General features: G+C 39.1%; 1 protein-coding gene across 2 annotated transcripts in view; it reads left to right on the top strand.

Annotated features, from left to right (window-relative positions):
* The first annotated feature begins 519 nt into the window (after positions 1-519).
* mtmr14 (myotubularin related protein 14) overlaps positions 520-17,603 on the top strand; it is a 27,073-nt gene continuing 9,989 nt past the window's right edge. The window contains exons 1-13 of one of the 2 annotated variants that reach the window (XM_023424728.2): positions 520-1,379; positions 2,216-2,364; positions 4,619-4,727; positions 6,100-6,175; positions 9,598-9,658; positions 10,826-10,948; positions 12,203-12,276; positions 12,374-12,444; positions 13,065-13,139; positions 13,599-13,665; positions 14,190-14,275; positions 14,714-14,790; positions 15,955-15,991. In XM_023424728.2, coding sequence (XP_023280496.1) covers positions 1,242-1,379; positions 2,216-2,364; positions 4,619-4,727; positions 6,100-6,175; positions 9,598-9,658; positions 10,826-10,948; positions 12,203-12,276; positions 12,374-12,444; positions 13,065-13,139; positions 13,599-13,665; positions 14,190-14,275; positions 14,714-14,790; positions 15,955-15,991 — 1,143 coding nt within the window. In that variant the 5' untranslated portion in view covers positions 520-1,241. The remainder of the gene's footprint in view (positions 1,380-2,215; positions 2,365-4,618; positions 4,728-6,099; positions 6,176-9,597; positions 9,659-10,825; positions 10,949-12,202; positions 12,277-12,373; positions 12,445-13,064; positions 13,140-13,598; positions 13,666-14,189; positions 14,276-14,713; positions 14,791-15,954; positions 15,992-17,603) is intronic. The other variant, XM_087178898.1, reaches the window with a different exon arrangement.

The raw sequence follows: 17,603 nt of genomic DNA, 5'->3' as shown, positions 1-17,603 counted from the left end.
GTTTTTTTTTCTCCATAGTATATTTATTTTATTGTTGAGTTTTGTTATTTTTCTAACAAATAAAAGAGCTCAGCAAAACATTGGTCTATACAATCGGCATTAATCCAAAAACAGTTACAAATATATGGTGAGGAAAAACACATAAATTAATATTAATGAAAACATGAAAACTACACTTTTGCCCCTCCCTTTCCTTAAATTAGAATAAAAGCCACGAAATAATTTGAAAAATAAAAATTAAATAAATAAAACATAAAATGAAAAAAAAAAAATAAACAAAGCGGCATGTTCTTATTGTGCATTTTAAATTATATTATGAAGTTTGTCAATAAAAAAAGTGACGGAAAAAAAACAAGTTATGACAGCGACGTTGACGTACAACCCATCGGCCAATGCGGCCAAAGGAGGCGGTCCATGTGGTGGGCGTGGCTTGTGGTGCTACAGGCCGCAACCGGAGCCTCTCTGTAGCAGACAGTTCAAAATATCAACGTCATTTAAAGGGGAGATGGCTGTCACGTGGTCTTGTTAGCTTCCTGTTTACCGCCTGTTGTACTCTCAGACTGTGGTACACAGATTGCAACACAACTCTCCACTGCTGGGGCTCTCATACACCACCACAACAACAACAGCATTCAGATCCTGCAGCTACAGGATTGGCTTCTGTATAAATTCAATCCGTTTACTGTCATAGACGTGGTTACCAAGGAGATATGAAGACGTGACATTGAGGAAACGTGAGCAGGCCGGGAAGGATCCTGGAGATTTCCTGACTACAGCTGACTGGACTTCGGTTAGCTGGTGTGGAGAACTGGCCATCCCTTCACCTTATGTCAGAAACGAAAACAAAACAGTGGTGATGTGGTGGAGGACTAAAAAAGTCTGAGATTGTGTCAAACGAATTTTCGAGGGTTTTGGGTGAGTGGAAACGATCAACCTATGCCTGGGAAGCTGAAGTAGTCTCTTAGCTATTTGTGCTAACTCCAGTAGCAGCAGCAGCCGCTGTGGTGTGAGTAGCTGGCTGTGCGGGCTGGCTAACGGCTTCTGTTTGGAGATTGGAGCAGCTCGCCGGTGCCCTGAATTCAGGAAGACTCCCCGGCTCCGGCCCCCTCAAGCGGGCAGTCAGGAAGAAGCTGGCTGGGAGGGGATGGCCTGGTCGGTCTTCCCGATCCAAAGGACAAGGCTCTGCGGTGTTTGAAGGAGGTCGAGTTCGGCTAGAGGCCACCGTCTCGGGTCGAGGCGCTATGATGGCCGCCTCCCCCTCCTCCGCAGCCGGCGGTTTCACTGCGTCCGGGCTGTCGGTCAGAAAGAGCGAGGAAATAGCGGATTTGATAGATTTGTTTTCCAAGACTCAGTACAGAGCGAAAGAAGTCACTCCTCGGGTAAGACTGGGGTCATTTTTCGGTGTGTTTTAGCTACTTGACAACCGGACTGTCTTACAGAATCAAGGCATTTAAAGTGACCTCATACATTAGTAAAATAACATCAACTGTAGGTTAAAGGAACCACAGCTAACTTCGTGTGTATCTTCTCAATCAAGCAGCAATGTTTTTATGTGTAGGCTCACACCAGGGCTTATTTTGATGCTTCCTTTTCCTGTACTCACAGTGTTTATTCATATCTGGCATGAAATACATTCTGTTGGTGTTTTGAATGTTTCCCAAGTTGAATATAATTTTGTAGTTATTCACAGTAATTCTTACAACTACTGCTACTGATATTTTTTTTTATCATCTATGTGATAATGCTCAATCAACAAGAATTCAACAAATAAATACACTTTGAATGCAAATTAGCTGTTCGACATTCACTTTCCTGGTAGTTACAGGAGTCTGCATCAAAGCATGCAACCATCTGGCACACAACTTGTAGCTCTGCTTGTACAGTGTATTGATTATATTTAGAGGGGCTAAATGGATCTATGAATGATGACTGCCAAAATCCTATTTAATCATAAATAGGTCAACAAGTTGCCAGTGTAAAGGTAGCAATTGTCCCGAATGCTTTCATTTGATTATCTTGTTTCCATAAAAATTCCCAGATATTTGTCTGTGATCGGTGTCTAATGCAGTAATACAAACCACAACATTCTGATTAGTTTTGTCAAAGGCCAATAATCTATCTAGAGGACCCAGCTTCATCATTCTCCAGCTGAAGCATTTGTATATTTTCATATTTTTAAGCCAATGCCATAATGTTTGGTTTTGTTTTTCTTCAGGTGGAGGCGATAGAGAAGCGTTGTCTGGAGCTATTTGCCAGAGACTACAAGTACAGTGTCATCCACAACCCCAATGGAGAAGTATGTGGCCATTACCCCCGGCAGATAGTTTTCCTGGAGTATGAATGCACAGATGTCGAGAGCGACAGGTACCAATCCATCATTTTCCAATACAAAGTCCAGTCCACTCAGTTGGTAATTATTTGTAAATTGTTTGTGTTACTCCTGTAATCATGCACACCTGTGGTGCAAGGAGCAAAGGTCAGCCGCCATCTCCAGCCCTTGTGATCACATGAAGACAGCAGAGGGGTGAAGTGACTGTCCTGTCACACACCGTCACATTGTTGCCGGAAATGGGGAAACAATTTGCAGTGACTCAATAAATCCTCATTTCTTGCCGCTGATTAATGCATTTGAACTATTTTCCATTGTAGTGCTGGAAATAAAAGAAATGCTGTAGCATAGGACCAAAACAGTTATTCACAACCAAGCCATGCAGTATTGGCTGGCAAATCCTGCAGAAAAGTTTTCCTTCCTGCAACATGTTTTCATTTCATAGTCAGTTCCTGCAATTTCCCATGTCTCGAACTTGAAAATGAAAATGGGAAGTAAGATTTAAGTTATTCACAGCAGCACCAGATTTTAGGTCGATATTTTTGAAGGGGGTTTCTAGGCAGCATTATTTGTGATTGAATGTGGTTTGTATAAGGGTTGAAACAATTTGTCAATCTAAATGTGTATTTGAAATAAATAAAATATCAAATACACATTGGTTTATAGCCACAAGAGGGCGATGAGGCTGAAATCCTCGATTATTGTTATACATATTGTGATAGTAAATTGAGAGACTATGGATGAAATACCCAAATATTCTCTGGTGTCATCCACTTAAATGTGAGGATTTGTTGCTTTTCTTTCCTTTTTGTCATATGTGACAGTTAGGGCTGTTAGATTATGGCAAAAATCATAATCATGATTATTTTGATCAATATTGAGATCACAATTTATTTATTTAACACGATTACTCATTGACTTTGGAAACACTGTGCGTTTGTTGAACTTTAAAAAAAACTTTGTCTTTTTAACAGTGGACTTTCGTAAGCTTTAAACACAATAAATAAATAAAAAACATATAAAATCTAAACATATACAAATAAATATATAGTACAAAAAGTAATATAAAAGATCAAGAGTAGATCAAAATAAATAAGATCAACTATGTTGTAAAATTAATGTACTTCCACAACTTACTGAAAACAACTAAACATATATTCAGAGTATAAAAATAATAGTAAAAATAAATTAGACCAAAATAAGTTAGATCAGATATGTTGTACTGCACTGCACCAACATACTGAAAACTCCAAAACATATATTTCAACATTTAGATAAACTACATTCAACATATTCCGCTCAGTCCCTCGTTAAAGGCTGGCCTGACACTGAACCGGTAAACTGCTCAAGATGACGCACTCCTATGTATGTTGCTAACGTAGGCCAAAACGTAACCAGGAAGTGGATGGGGGAATGGTTTTTGTAAGGGGGACGAAATTTGTTGTGAAACAGAATGCGGCACAATAATCGCTTAATCTTCATTAACTTGTTTTCATAATCGTCGGAAGCCAAAATTGTTATTGAAAATAGAATTAGATCATTCACCCAGCCCAATATGATAGTAAATGGATCGTAAGCGGATAGGTGTTGGTCTGTTGAAGACATCATTGGTGTGAAATTTTACAACAACCTTTTCTCTCAACCTTTGTTGTAGCTTCTCCAGAGTGAATTGTTATTATTTTCAGTGTTTTGTCTATCTATTGTAATGGTCATTTTAACTATTCTCTGATATAGACTGTTTAGTTGGTTAAAAATAATCAACAGATAAACAGATTATAAAATAATGATTCATTGTTCCACTAAAGCTAATTTGAAAAGTTGAAAAGGCTAAAAAAGCAGAGGGTAAACAGTCTGCACAGTGGTCTGCCAATGATTGATTGATGTGAATCATTTATTATCAGTCAGTCACAAAAAGCTCTTGCTGAGTATTGTAAGTTCAGTGTTGATTATCTTAAATGTTCACTGTAACTTCATTAACTCCTCCATTGATCATTCATGTCTTGGTGTTTTGGTGGCAGTAAAGAAGCTGAATGTAATGAAATGAAATGATTAACGCTTGTTGAGTCAGGATCTGTGGGTGAAGCCGAATGACCCAGTTTACTGTAGCCTACATATAAGATAAGAGCAGTTGATTATGTAGGGGCTGTGTTATTTCAGCTCTTGCTACAGTATTTAGTTAACACTAATTGTTGATATCAAGTGCTTTGTAATTACATTGTGTATATATAATGTACTAAATTTAAGTATAATGGAGTCTAATGGATAACATAGTGGTTTGTGTGTGTACAGGTTTGAGAGCACAGTACAGATCAGTAAGCTGCAAGACCTGGTGAACCGGAGTAAACTGGCTCGCTGCAGAGGGAGGTTCGTCTGTCCTGTTATCCTCTACAATGGCAAGGTACTGCTACTCCACTGTAAACTATACGTTCTCTAATACTAATACTTCTACCACTACTACTACTGCTACTTCTAATAAGAGCTTCAGTAATTTCTTTGGATTTTGGAATATTGGTCGGACAAAACGGGCAACATGCCAACCTGGATTTGAGAAAATGTCAAGTCAAGTCAACTTTATTTCTAGAGCACATTTAAACACAGCTTGAGCTGACACCAAAGTGCTGTATAAAGGACAATTACATTAAATGAAAGCAAGTAAAACAAATGTATTGAATAAGTAAAACACAAGGAAAGCATAGTAGATATACGGTGTACAGAAACATATAAGAATACTAAGAAAATAATGGAGCAAATATACAAGTATGAACATGACAAGAGACTGAAAAGTTAGCGAGGCCAGTGAATAAAAACGTGTCTTTAGCCCAGATTTAAAAATGGAGATGGAGGGAGCACATCTGATTTCGAATGGCAGCTGGTTCCATAATTTTGGAGCAGCAACTGCAGAAGCTCTTTCCCCTTTAGCCAGTGAAGGGAGGCTGAGACTGGGGTGATGTGCTCACGCTTTTTAGTACCAGTCAACATCCTTACAGCTGCTTTCTGGAACAACTTTAAGTGACATAGTGAAGACTGGGGAGGGCCTAAATACAGAGAATTAACAGTAGTCCAGTGGAGTTGTGATAAAGGCGTGGATTACTTTCTCCATATCATGGAAGTATGGAGGACCAGGGATGTCACAGGAAAAGTAATGAAGCATTTCCTTAATTTCATATTTTAAAAGGCATTACAAATAGGGATTGTAGAAAGAATTTATAAATGAACATGTAATCCATCAATAAATATAAACAGAAACATAATAAAACTCTCATTAAATAAACCATTTATAAATACATTTATTCATTCATGAATAAATAATAGAATTTGAAAGACTGTTTGAAAAAGCATTGTAAAAATGGGAATACATACCCGGATTCCCTTTTTCAATTTCCATTTCTTTTTTCCAGCTGCTTTTCCTATTGGCTAATCAATTCGCATAGTCATTTAAAACCAGGCTAAACAATCACAATTGGTCATTGGATATAAGAAGCTCTCTGATTGGTTGGACAGTGGATTTTACCAGCACTGAAGGCCAAAAGTGTCATAGAAAAGGTAGACGGAGAAGCTAAATGACTAACCAAATGAAACACAAGTACTGCAGCTTGTGGTAAAACACACTGTAATAGGGACTGAACCAGGTCTGGTTATGGCGCTAAAATAACAAATGCCTCTTAAGAGTCATCTCATATTATCATGAAATTGTCCGATTTTCTGTGGCTGCTGCTTCAGTGAAGTAAAACAACACTGTCTGATCTTGTGTTGTTTCTTCCTCATTGCAGCATATTTGCCGGTCGTCCACTCTGGCAGGTTGGGGGGAGTTGTATGGACGCACGGGCTACAACTACATCTTCTCAGGTATGACACACATAAACACACGCACACACACAGACACACACACACACAACATAAATTTAGCAAAAACAGGGGAAGTTGTGGTCGACTTATTTTCCATGTGAGGTTTCAGTTCCGTGTGCGCTCTCTGACCCATGAATAGTAGCATCACTTTACAGACAGCTGTCAGACTTCTCCTATTGGGACTCAACCTTCCAATTTGTCTCGTTATTAGTACAAACTATAATATGATCACAATAATAATAAAAGGAAAAAACAAACCAAATATGTTTAAAAGAGATAATTACCATCCAAATATAGCTACATTTTAACTGAAATTCCACAAATGTGTTTTTCCATCCACTGTGTTAAGAGATAAACGGTATATTTCTAATCTTGAAGCATTACAGAAAAAGAGGGTTGGTGCGATGAGATAAAGTAACTAGAAGAGTGCCTATGTAACCTCAAATGAACTAAAAGCACATGGAAAACATGAGGCTAATATTACATCTATTTGTTTCATGTATTAGTTTGAGGAACACTACAATCTGATCACTGCTCCACACAGACCTGATGTTTTCATCGCTTCAGAGGGAGCGTCACTGGATGTTTAAGACACATGCTTTTATTGTTAGTTTGTTTTCATTACCCTTTGTTGCATTTTTTTGTTTTCCATACACCAACTTTTCCACCTCAACTAATTCTCAATTTGTACTGAGATGAGTTGAAGGCCCAACTTTGACCTATTAGACTTACATTAATGTGCAGATTATGTCCTCAATGAATTGTTTAGTCTTGTCTGACCAACAATCATTGAATTTATTATCAGATATGAAAACATCAAACCAGTAATGTAGAGCCAGACTGATGATATTTCCACCACTGGACAGTGGAGTGCCGAGCTGCAGTCTACCAAGCAGCTCTGGTTTCCAGCTTCTCTGGAACTGCAGGGAAGAGGAGGATCACTTCCAATACACTGAGCCTCGCCTCCATTACAGCGAATAAACTAATTTCATTACATGTATCATTATTACTAAAGGAGGCAGAGGAAGAACTAAACATAAGACACACTGAGCAGAGAGAGCAGGAGAGAGGGAGAGAGAGAGAGAGAAGTCATCGGTAATGAGGCTTCGTACTAACGACTATGACCAACTCTACATATCAAACAGAAGGAGTTAGACATAAAGACCTGCCTCTAATAAAAGTCTGTTACATTCTGGAGTTGAAGTAAATAAAGAATAAACTATTGTGGATCCAGATGGAGGCTGTGCTCTGTGTGAGAGACTCAATAAGAAAGATTGAGTCTCTTTTAACTTTCTCTCTGATCAATCTTTGTCTTTCATTGATGTGTTTGGTGATTTTGTCGGATGATGTCACAGTTATAAAATCAAGATTTGACCATAGGAGGTCCAGGCAGATACTAGGTTTAGACCTAGTCTTGTTTCCTGCTCTGAATGCTGAGTGGATAAAAGCTGCGATTTATCTTTCCTCCCTCAAGCTTTTCTTTAACTGTGTTTGTTCTTTGTTTTTATGTTTGTCTTTTTGTTTCATCAGTGTTAGTTTAGGTAAAGGGAAGGGGGTGGGGGAGGTTGGGAGAGGAGGAGGGAAGATATGTAACTCTGTAACAATGTCAGAAATATTTTGCCGTCATTACAATAGGCTGTATTACATGTTTCTGCACATGACAATGAAGAAAAGAAACATGCTAGTTTATATAATCAGGTCAAATCTCCAGATATTGTTTTTCTCCAAGAAACATTTGCAGCATTTAAAAAGAGAGTGGGGGGTGGGGGGGGGGGGCTGGACAATCCTCTAAGAGGTCTGTACTATTTAACAACAACATTAAACTTCAAAGTTCACAATATACTAAGAAATCCTTTGGGAAGGTATATTTTTATTAATGGTTCCTTGGAGTCAAGCTATATTACTATTGTAAATATATATGCACCCAATTAAGATACCCCATCTTTTTTTAAGTATAGTTGTTTTGCAGTCCAAACATTATTCTAGGAGGGGATCTAATTTAACATTAAACCCACATATTGATAAAAGTGGGAAGACAAGTCAACCAAAAAAATCTGGTTTATGTTGATGAAGTTGATGCAGACTTTCAAGCTATTGGATACCTGGTGAATGTCAGAGATTTTACCTTTTACTCCAACACACATCAAACCTTCTCAAGAATGCACTTTTTCCTGGGTTGCCAGGAAATAATAAAAAATGTGACACATAGTCTAATATTAGAAATATTAGAGGGTTGGACTTGGTAGACATTTTTAAACGATGACTGAAAACATACAAAACATACCTGTTCAATTTAGCTTTTAATTAGCTGTCAGAGTATGTATGTATGTTTTTTTTTTTAATTTTTTTTTTTTTATGATTTCCCTGTTTTAACTCCCTTTCTCTTTTATATTTGTCAAAGCACTTTGAGCTGCATCCTGTGTATGCAAAAGTGCTATATAAATAAAGTTTATCATTATGATATTAATACATCCAATAGTTATCACTGTATCAAAATTAAAGAGGTCTGGTTTAGAATAACAAAGCAAGCCATGACCAACACTAATGCAGCGATTCCACTCACACCTCAAACATGTGTTCTGGGAGATTTCCATAACTTCAGCAGACTTCCTTCAAGGAATAAAAATATCTTTTTCTGGTTATGTTTGTTCTTGGTCTCTGTTCTTGAAAAAGAGATCAATGAGACTGCCTTATTAAACAAAGATCAAACTAATAAAAAAAAAAAAAATGTATGGTCACAAAAAGGGTAATTATGAACTGAACTGACTGCACAGAAGAAAGAATGGATCACTTAAGCAATAGACATGATTACATTGGAAAAGGTAGCTTTTAGACCACAGAATAATGAGCTGGAATATAATGTAATGTGGTCTCCAGTGGAATGGTACCTACTGTAAATCAGAGACCACCATGATATTATGATCATACGATATGTTTTAGGGGTTCAGAGTTTAAATTGGTTTGGAAGTGTTAGAAATGACAGATTCACTTGTTTGCTGATTGTATTCTGTAACTTTTGTATTTTGTGAGCTAACAAAGAGAAAAAATAATTATTATCAGATGAGACCAAGTAAAGCAGCAAATTGTCACATCTGAGAACCTGGAACATCAAATGTTTTGGCATTTTTGCTTGAAAAAACAACTGAAATGATCAATCAATTCAATAATCAATTACTGAAATGATAGATGGAAACTTTTGGCTTTTGTTGTCTGGCTGATTGTTCTCAGTGTCATTGTGTCAAAGTTACACAGGACCTCATGCAGTACCAAACTTAAGGGCAAGACACAATTAGTTTAGGGAAGAATACAACAATGTGCATCCATGTTTTATTTGTTTGATTCTGTTAGCAAATGAAGTCATTTGCTAATGGATTAATGAAGGTTTAACGCATGCTCATCTTGTGTGCTTGTGTCTTTTGTAGGGGGCACTGATGACACGTGGACAGAGTCAGAGGAGGTTCCTGAGGATGACAGCGCAGTCAGGTGATCAAATCAAAACATCAGGCACTATTCTGTCTGTGAGCCAAATCAGTATGTGATATTATTCCCTCGTAATCACATCCATCCATCCATCCATCCATTATCCATACCCTTTAGCCTTATAGGGTCCCGTGGGGGCTGGAGCCAATCCCAGCTGACATTGGGCGAGGGCAAGGTCACTCTGGACAGGTCGCCAGTTGAGAGAGAGTTGATAGACTGGTGACCTTTCCTGACATACATCTTTATATTTATGTGTGTGTGTGTATATATATATAAATATATAAATGTGTGCGTGTATATATGTTTATATATGGAGAGAGAGAAACAAACACTCACATCCACACCTACACTCGCTAATTAACCTAACCTACATATTATTAGATTGCCGGAGAGAACCCATGCAGGCACGGAAAGAACATACCATTGACTAAATGAAGATGGAAGTAGCCTCCGTGGCGTCACCCACAGGTTTCTGAAGCTCAGAGTGAGCTGCTCCACCGTTGCCATCTTGGTAGTGTCTGACTCCGCCCCTAACTCCCAGCTAATCCAAAAATGGACAAAGAGGAGTTGTGTGGAGCTGAGACTTTGGTGCATACCAGTTTGTGCATACACTGACCCACGTGTCACTCAAAGAGGCCACGCCCTCAATTCTTCATAATTTTAAGCCTTAATAAAATGTAAACAGGTGATAACCAGTTGTCATGAAGGAAGAAATTAGCTCTAGAGGCCAAAACTGTTTTTGTACCAGGCTGTGAACATGTTTATCTCTGCTTTAAAGTTGGATATTTTAACATGGGAGTCTGTGGGGATTGACTCACTCTTGGAGCCAGACTCTAGTGGTCATTAGAGGAACTGCAGTTTTCAGCCTCGGAGGCTGCTGCTAGGAACATGCAAACTCCACACAGAAAGGCCCCAGCCGGCCGACAGGTTCTAACTCAGAACCTTCTTCCTGTGAGGCGACAGTGCAAACCACTCCACCACCTTTCTGGCCCCCCCTCTTCTAATCACAATAAAACAAAACAAGGAATAACCTTTTAGAAGTGACATCATGACAGAAAGACAACGTTAACATTTTTCTTCTCCGTGAAACATTCTTTTTTTCTACCAATTGTTTTCTTCTCTAAATTAGTTTTGTTCTTGTTGTCCTCCCCTCTGTCCTCTCGTCCTCAGGAATGGGGACTCCCAGCTCTTTGACAAAGTTCGAGGCCACGACATCAAGCTGCTGCGTTACCTCTCGGTTCGCTACATCTGTGACCTGATGGTGGAGAACAAGAAGGTTAAGTTTGGCCTAAAGTAAGGAACAGCATTCACACTGTTATTTAGGTCACCGTTTGCACTGACTCACATCTGAACCCAGTTGAACTATTGACTCAGTTTGAAGAGACTCAAGATCTGTTGAATATTTTCGGCCTCTGTGTGTCAGGCCTAGCAATCACATCATGCTGTGTATTTTATCCTGTAGTAGTTTATAGCAGCTGTTACATGTGGAACGTGTGCTTTGGCATCAACATGGCGAACCTGGTTTCTAATGAAACAAGATTGGAGGTGTGGGTTAGAGACACCTTGAATTTTAAAGAACACTAAAACATTTTGAGCTTGCTATTCTCAAGAAGCATCAGCTGATGTGAACCATGCCAAAGATCTCAGAAGACTGAGGGTCAAGAACAGTTGATTTGCATGAAGCTGAAGAGTTTAGATGTTCATCAGTCCACAGTCAGACAGACTGTCTACGATTGGAGACAGTTTAGTTCTGCGGTTGCTCTCCTAGAAGTGATTACCCAGTTAAGATGAGTCCAAACTCTGCGTTGGGCCTTTGGTGTGAAGTAAAAAAATAAAATAAACCAGAGTAACAACTAAACACTTAAAGGAATTATTGGAGTTGGTTAACATCTGTTCATGAGTCTATCATATGCAAATCATAGTGAAGGGCTTGATAGAACATGTTGTCCATGGCAGAACACCACAAAGGAAGTCACTGACGCTCAGGAGAAGCTGCTGATGCAGCAGGACAATGACCAGAAACATTAAAGTAAATCTACTACAGCAAGAAAATCCACCTTCTGGAGTGGTCCAGTCAGTGCCCAGACCTTAACCCAGTAGAGATGCATTGGACTGAGCTGAAGACCACAGACACCAGACGGAATATGCCTGAGCTGAAGCAGTTTTCTAAGTAAAATGGTCCAAAGGTCTGATCCTCAGCTACTGGAAACGCTTGTTTGAGGTTATTGCTGCCGAAGGAGGTTGACCAGTTATTAAACCCAAGGGAACACTTACTTTTTTCCTCTAGCACTGTGAGCACCCTTTTTGAATTACAAGAACACATTAACAACTGAGGGTTGGTTGCAAACAGTGATTTGAGAAATGTATACTAAAGCCCCACTGCCTATGAAACGGCTGCAGTGTCTCTTTGCATTTGTGCCAAAATATACTCTGTGCTGATATATCATCTGTTATCGGCAGTTTTGTGAATTAAAATACTGTTTGTGCACATGAAAGTTCCCAGTTTATCTTATGTCGTTCTACTAATGTGTTTTTCTGTGTGTTCAGTGTGACTTCGTCTGAGAAGGCGGACAAGGCCCAACGCTATGCAGACTTCACCTTGCTCTCTGTGCCTTATCCAGGTAAACAATTACAACAACTGACTTTTTCAGTCATGAGTTTTGCGTTTAATGTTAGACCATATGATAACATGATGATTTTCTTCCTGTCTTTATTTAGGGTGTGAGTTTTTTAAAGACTACAAAGACAGAGACTACACAGCTGAGGGTCTGGTGTTCAACTGGAATCAGGTAAAGAGTCTGTTCGGTCTGTGGTGATATGGGAGGAGGGGTGCAGATTTGAACCAGTTTCCTTCATCGATAGTTTATCATTAACAATCAACAGTCAGTTAATTGTTTTATAATTAAAAAAATACAGTGGTGTCCCAGGCTTCATTGGATTAGTTCAGCCCAACTGAAATAAACTTGAAACAGGTTACGACAGAGTATGAGAGGGATATGAATCAGATGTGATGGTGGCCCAGCAACTTACTAACACACTTTATGTGTTTTTTTTTTTCCTTAATTTGTCACCCGTTTGTATGTATTCAATCATTTTATTTATTAACCGCAAGTAATTTCGGCCACAGCACAAAGTGTGCACTGGCTGAAATAACATCTATGTATAGCCTCTCTATCTGTCATAAAGAACATTAAAAAAGAGAAATTTCTTCACTCAAACATCAATGTTACTTAAATATAAAACTTATTGGAAACTTCCTTCATTCCTTTTCCTTTTTCTTATTGTCTTTATTATGTGCATTCTGGGAGTCATAGAGCTCCATGTGATGTTCTGTCTCCACAATGAGTTTGGTATCATCATTGTTGAGTGGCTCTGTATTAACCTGATCTCACTGTGTCTCCTCTGACAGGACTATGTGGACGCTCCTTTGACAATCCCTGTGTGCTTTACTCAGAACTTGAATATTGACTGGTCTCAATACCAGGTTAGCTCCTGTCCTCCTCTCCTCTCTCCTCTACCAGCTGTGACTCAGTGTTTTTCTGTTCCCTTTGTGCCCTCTGTTGTTCGGCCTGTTTTGGTCATAATGCATAACTTGCACTGCACACATGCAATAACAGTTCCAGTGTAACCACACTGACTCATGCTGTGAAGCTAGACATTGTTCAAACCCACATAACTTTACTTCCAAAATGCAACCATTAAAAAACATTTTGATATTCGATATTTAACATTTAATTTTAATTCAGAAGACAGATGCTGTCAGACAGTGTTTTTCCAGCTTTAGAGGTGAATATAAGGGGAACTTTGTCTAGTGAGGGTTAAACCCTCAATGATGTCCTTTCTCTGTTTTATTAACAGTGTATTTACTCTTTGTGTGTGTGTGTGTGTGTGTGTGTGTGTGTGTGTGTGTGTGTGTGTGTGTGTGTGTGTGTGTGTTGTTCAGTCGTGGGACCTGGTGCAGCAGACCCAGAACTACCTGAAGCTGCTGCTCCACATCATCAACAGTGATGGTAGGTGGAGCTTGTGTTTTGGGGAGTAGGATCCCATCCCCTCAGTTTACTTGTGTAGCACAGACGGTGCACTCACAGTTCAGACGGTCCACAGAGACTCCGATTTTGGGCAGGCGCTCGTAGACTGAGGCTGATGACGAAATTTACATCAATGGACCATTGTGGAAATACTGACACAAAAATCATGAATTGGCATTTTTTTACTAAGTCAGCAAACAGCCTTATCTTTGCTGGTAGTTTGTCATCTATGATGAAGAACCCAAAACACTTCCATACCCTGCTGTATGCTTTGGAGTCATGATTGTCCGATTCGCACAGCCTGGCTCGCTAGTGTCCTCCACCAATGTTATTATTAACTTAGTTTACTGATAGGTCGGCAAGACAGCAATATGTCAAGCTGAACCACAAGGTGTTCCTAATAAAGTGCTCAGTGAGTGTATTTTTTTAATCTTTATTCATGATGTATTTATGATGGTTTAAAGGGTTGCTGTTGGTCTTGATTGTGATTTTGTGTGTTATTCCAGATGAGAGTGGCCTCCTGGTGCACTGCATATCAGGCTGGGACCGGACACCTCTCTTTGTGTCCCTCCTCAGGCTCTCCCTGTGGGCAGTAAGTTCTCCCCTGGTGTCTCTCCTCATGTCACCCAGTCACCCAGAAGCTTTTTTTTTTTCCCCTCCAACATCCATTTGTGATTTTAATAATCCCACGCTGAATACATCTGCACTCCTTCTCACTTATTCCTCTCCACATTCATTTGATTTACTCAAAAACACGCTTCGGTTACCATCTTCTGTATTTACTGCCTTCACTAGAACTCAACATTATTAGAAGTCTCATGTCATAAATATGTTGTCTTTTTCTCAAGCCGCGGTGCATACAGGAAGCTTCTCATGAAATCACAGACTACACTTATGGAGTGCTTTTCAATCAGAATACAAAATCTAGTTTGGGTGTTTGGAGCTGCATGACATGCTGTGGGTGATTGGTCCTTGTTAAACATGGGGTGTTTTGAGGTGTTTGACTCACTTTTGTCATGTCATGTCACAGGACGGCGCGGTGCATGCCAGCCTGGAGCCAGCCGAGATCCTGTATCTGACTATCAGTTATGACTGGTTCCTTTTCGGGTAAAAATAATTCCTCACATCATCATTGTCATAATATCATGACTTCCCTGTGAGCCGTAACTCACAGCATGAATACTTTAGAGGTGCATTTGCAACTTCTCTGTGCCGTCTTGTTTTACACCCACTGTGTTTGTGTGTCACGCATAATTGAAAAGTGACTGGGAGTAGTGGGAGACGAATACCAGTGCAACACGAGACATGTAGTACGACTGTGGCTTTGCTCTCGACCACATCTTTTACACTCCCACTCTCCACATTTTCTCTCTCTCTCTCACACACACCTGCACACATTTGTTGGTCTTTCTATAGTTGTGAGGACAGTTAAAAGACAAATATTGTACTTTTGACTCCACTACATTTCTGTGAAGCTCAGAGCTTTTAGTCAGTGGAATGAATTTTCTTTTATTTTGAAAATGTGACAGACCATACACTGTGTTCATCTCAGGAGAAAAAGCAATCACAGTCAACTCCTCCACTGTCAGTCATGTTTGAACCTGTCAGTGTCCTAATGAAAGATTCATTTAGTTATACATGTTTGCTGTGTTTACCCTGACCAGACTAACACTTACTAAGAAAAAAGAAAAAAACAGTAGCTGCTTTTGTTGATCAAAATTCAGTTTTATGGCAGTTTCTACAGGCTTTGAACATTTTTTTGCATTCTACAGTTAGGTTCTATAAACGTGGAACAACACAACAATGTGTTGACATTAAAAAAATGTACTTTTGAATACTTCAGTATTATTCTATTTTATATATTCCAGTACTTTAACTCAAGTAATGTACTTTGACGTCCTCTGGTTATCACCCTAACCTAAACCTAATTCCAACCTGCAACCTAAAACCATATCTTAACCCTCAAACAGCCCTTTGAAGTTGTTGCCAAAACGTTGTCACGAGCTAAGCCCTGATTCAGGATTTCAGTTGGAATGGTAATTTTTTGCATTTCATATTCACTGAAAAAGTAACGATGATGAGATTTTTGTTGGGGCTTGCACAAAACAACCTTGTTCCTTTACATCTGAAGAATATGATTCGTAGGCTGGGGGCGTCTCTGTGGCACCACAACGCTTCATTTATGGTCTGTTGTGACATATTTTGCCTTTATCCAAAAAAACTGCAGCTCCTGTGATGTAATGCAGTCCATTTTTCTGCTTCTCTTTCCAGTCACATGCTGCCAGATCGACTCTCCAAAGGGGAGGAGGTAAGTTTATGTTATCTACATAGTTTATTTTCCCTGTGATGATGATAATATAGGTTCTATTGCATGAAAGAAGATAGATAGGAACAGAATATTATACATGTCAAGTCACAATCCAACTGACAGCTTGCTTGAATAGAATAAGTAAAATTTCTTTTGGACAGTTTTTGAGTTTGAAACACATTTGACGCAGCAAGATTTTGAGATGAAGGACAGCAGAAATGAGAGATTGATTTGTTCTGAAAGCCTATGGTGAAAAGATTTTAACGAGCTGTAATTAAAGCGAATGGTATCAATATGCAAAAACTATCAGGTCTCAGTTTGAAATTCTGAACTAAAGAAGGTTGTGTGTGTCTGAATACAGTAATGTGTTGAAAGAAATGATGGCACTCATATGGAAACAGTGGAAGTTGTGATCCAGCTTTAAAGGACATTGCAGCTTCACATCCAATCCTTTGTTTTAAGAGAGAATAGATTGATATCAGTTGGATTTTTGATAAATGCAATTTAAAGGAAAATCCGCAGTCTGCGATGACAATGTTCAATATTGCGATGACGATATGACTTAGGATACATACAAAAATACTGAAGTGTGCATATACAGTTGTTATGTCTTCCTCCACCATCATGCTAGCTAACCTCACAGTCACCAAATTGACACCAATTAATCTGAGGGTAGCGAGGGTTTCATCCGATTGGCCAAATGGTGTGAATGCATGGCATCCACGGCTGCATTTATTTCTGGGACATGTAGCTCAGGCTCTGCGCCTTGAAACCCCTGTGTGAATGCATGGCACACGTAAATAAAATAGTTTTTCATCACATTTCTCAGTCTTTTGCGATGTGTTTGTTGCACATGTTCATATCGCAATGATGATGAAAATAGAATTTATCGTTCAGCACGAGACACAAGTCTCTTGGTGTGAGAAGGTATTTCTGCTTTTTGGCCATAGAACAGCTTGGTTTGGACTAAAAGCCTGGTTCGTTTGTTCCTGTGTTCACACTCAGAAATTCATCATGTTGTATCAATATACTTTCACTTAAGTCCAATTGATACACTGCCATAGCCATTATTATCTGCTGATTATAGTCTTGACTTACACCCAGGCCTATAAGTGACGAGAAATTTCAAGATGCCATTTGTAATTTATTAACCACAGAGAATTGACCCGTTTATTTTTCAGCTGTAAAATGTCCTGCTCATACATTTCTAAGTCACAGACCTTAAAACCAATTTAGGGAGATCCCTAAAAAAATTGTCATAGTCTTTAATATAAGCCCCTTTTAAACAGATCTCTCTGTGTTACTGTCAAGAAGACCCCTTGATATGCTGCCTTTGCTTGTTTACACTGAACCAAACAGACAAATGCAGAATCAGAGGCATGACGTGTAACACAACAGTGTCAGTCAGTGTCTTACACTTGAGTGGTCAGTGGTCTGAATCATCAACAGTAGTGTCATGTTTTGATGTCAGTCCTTGAGAAACAAGGTGCTGTTCTTTGGAGAAATCTATCAAAGAAGAAGCAGAAATAACAATATTTAAATCCAGCATAGTCTCAGGCCACAGACGTAGAGTACAGTAGTGAAGTGTAGCTGTAGTGTATTTCTCTCGCCA

Source organism: Seriola lalandi, unplaced genomic scaffold (genome assembly GCF_002814215.2).
Source record: "Seriola lalandi dorsalis isolate HSWRI2012SDOR001 ecotype SW California unplaced genomic scaffold, Sedor1 jcf7180002054748, whole genome shotgun sequence".
NCBI lineage: Eukaryota > Metazoa > Chordata > Actinopteri > Carangiformes > Carangidae > Seriola > Seriola lalandi.
Note: the sequence above shows the minus strand (reverse complement) of the source record. Positions and strands in the feature narration are given on the sequence as shown.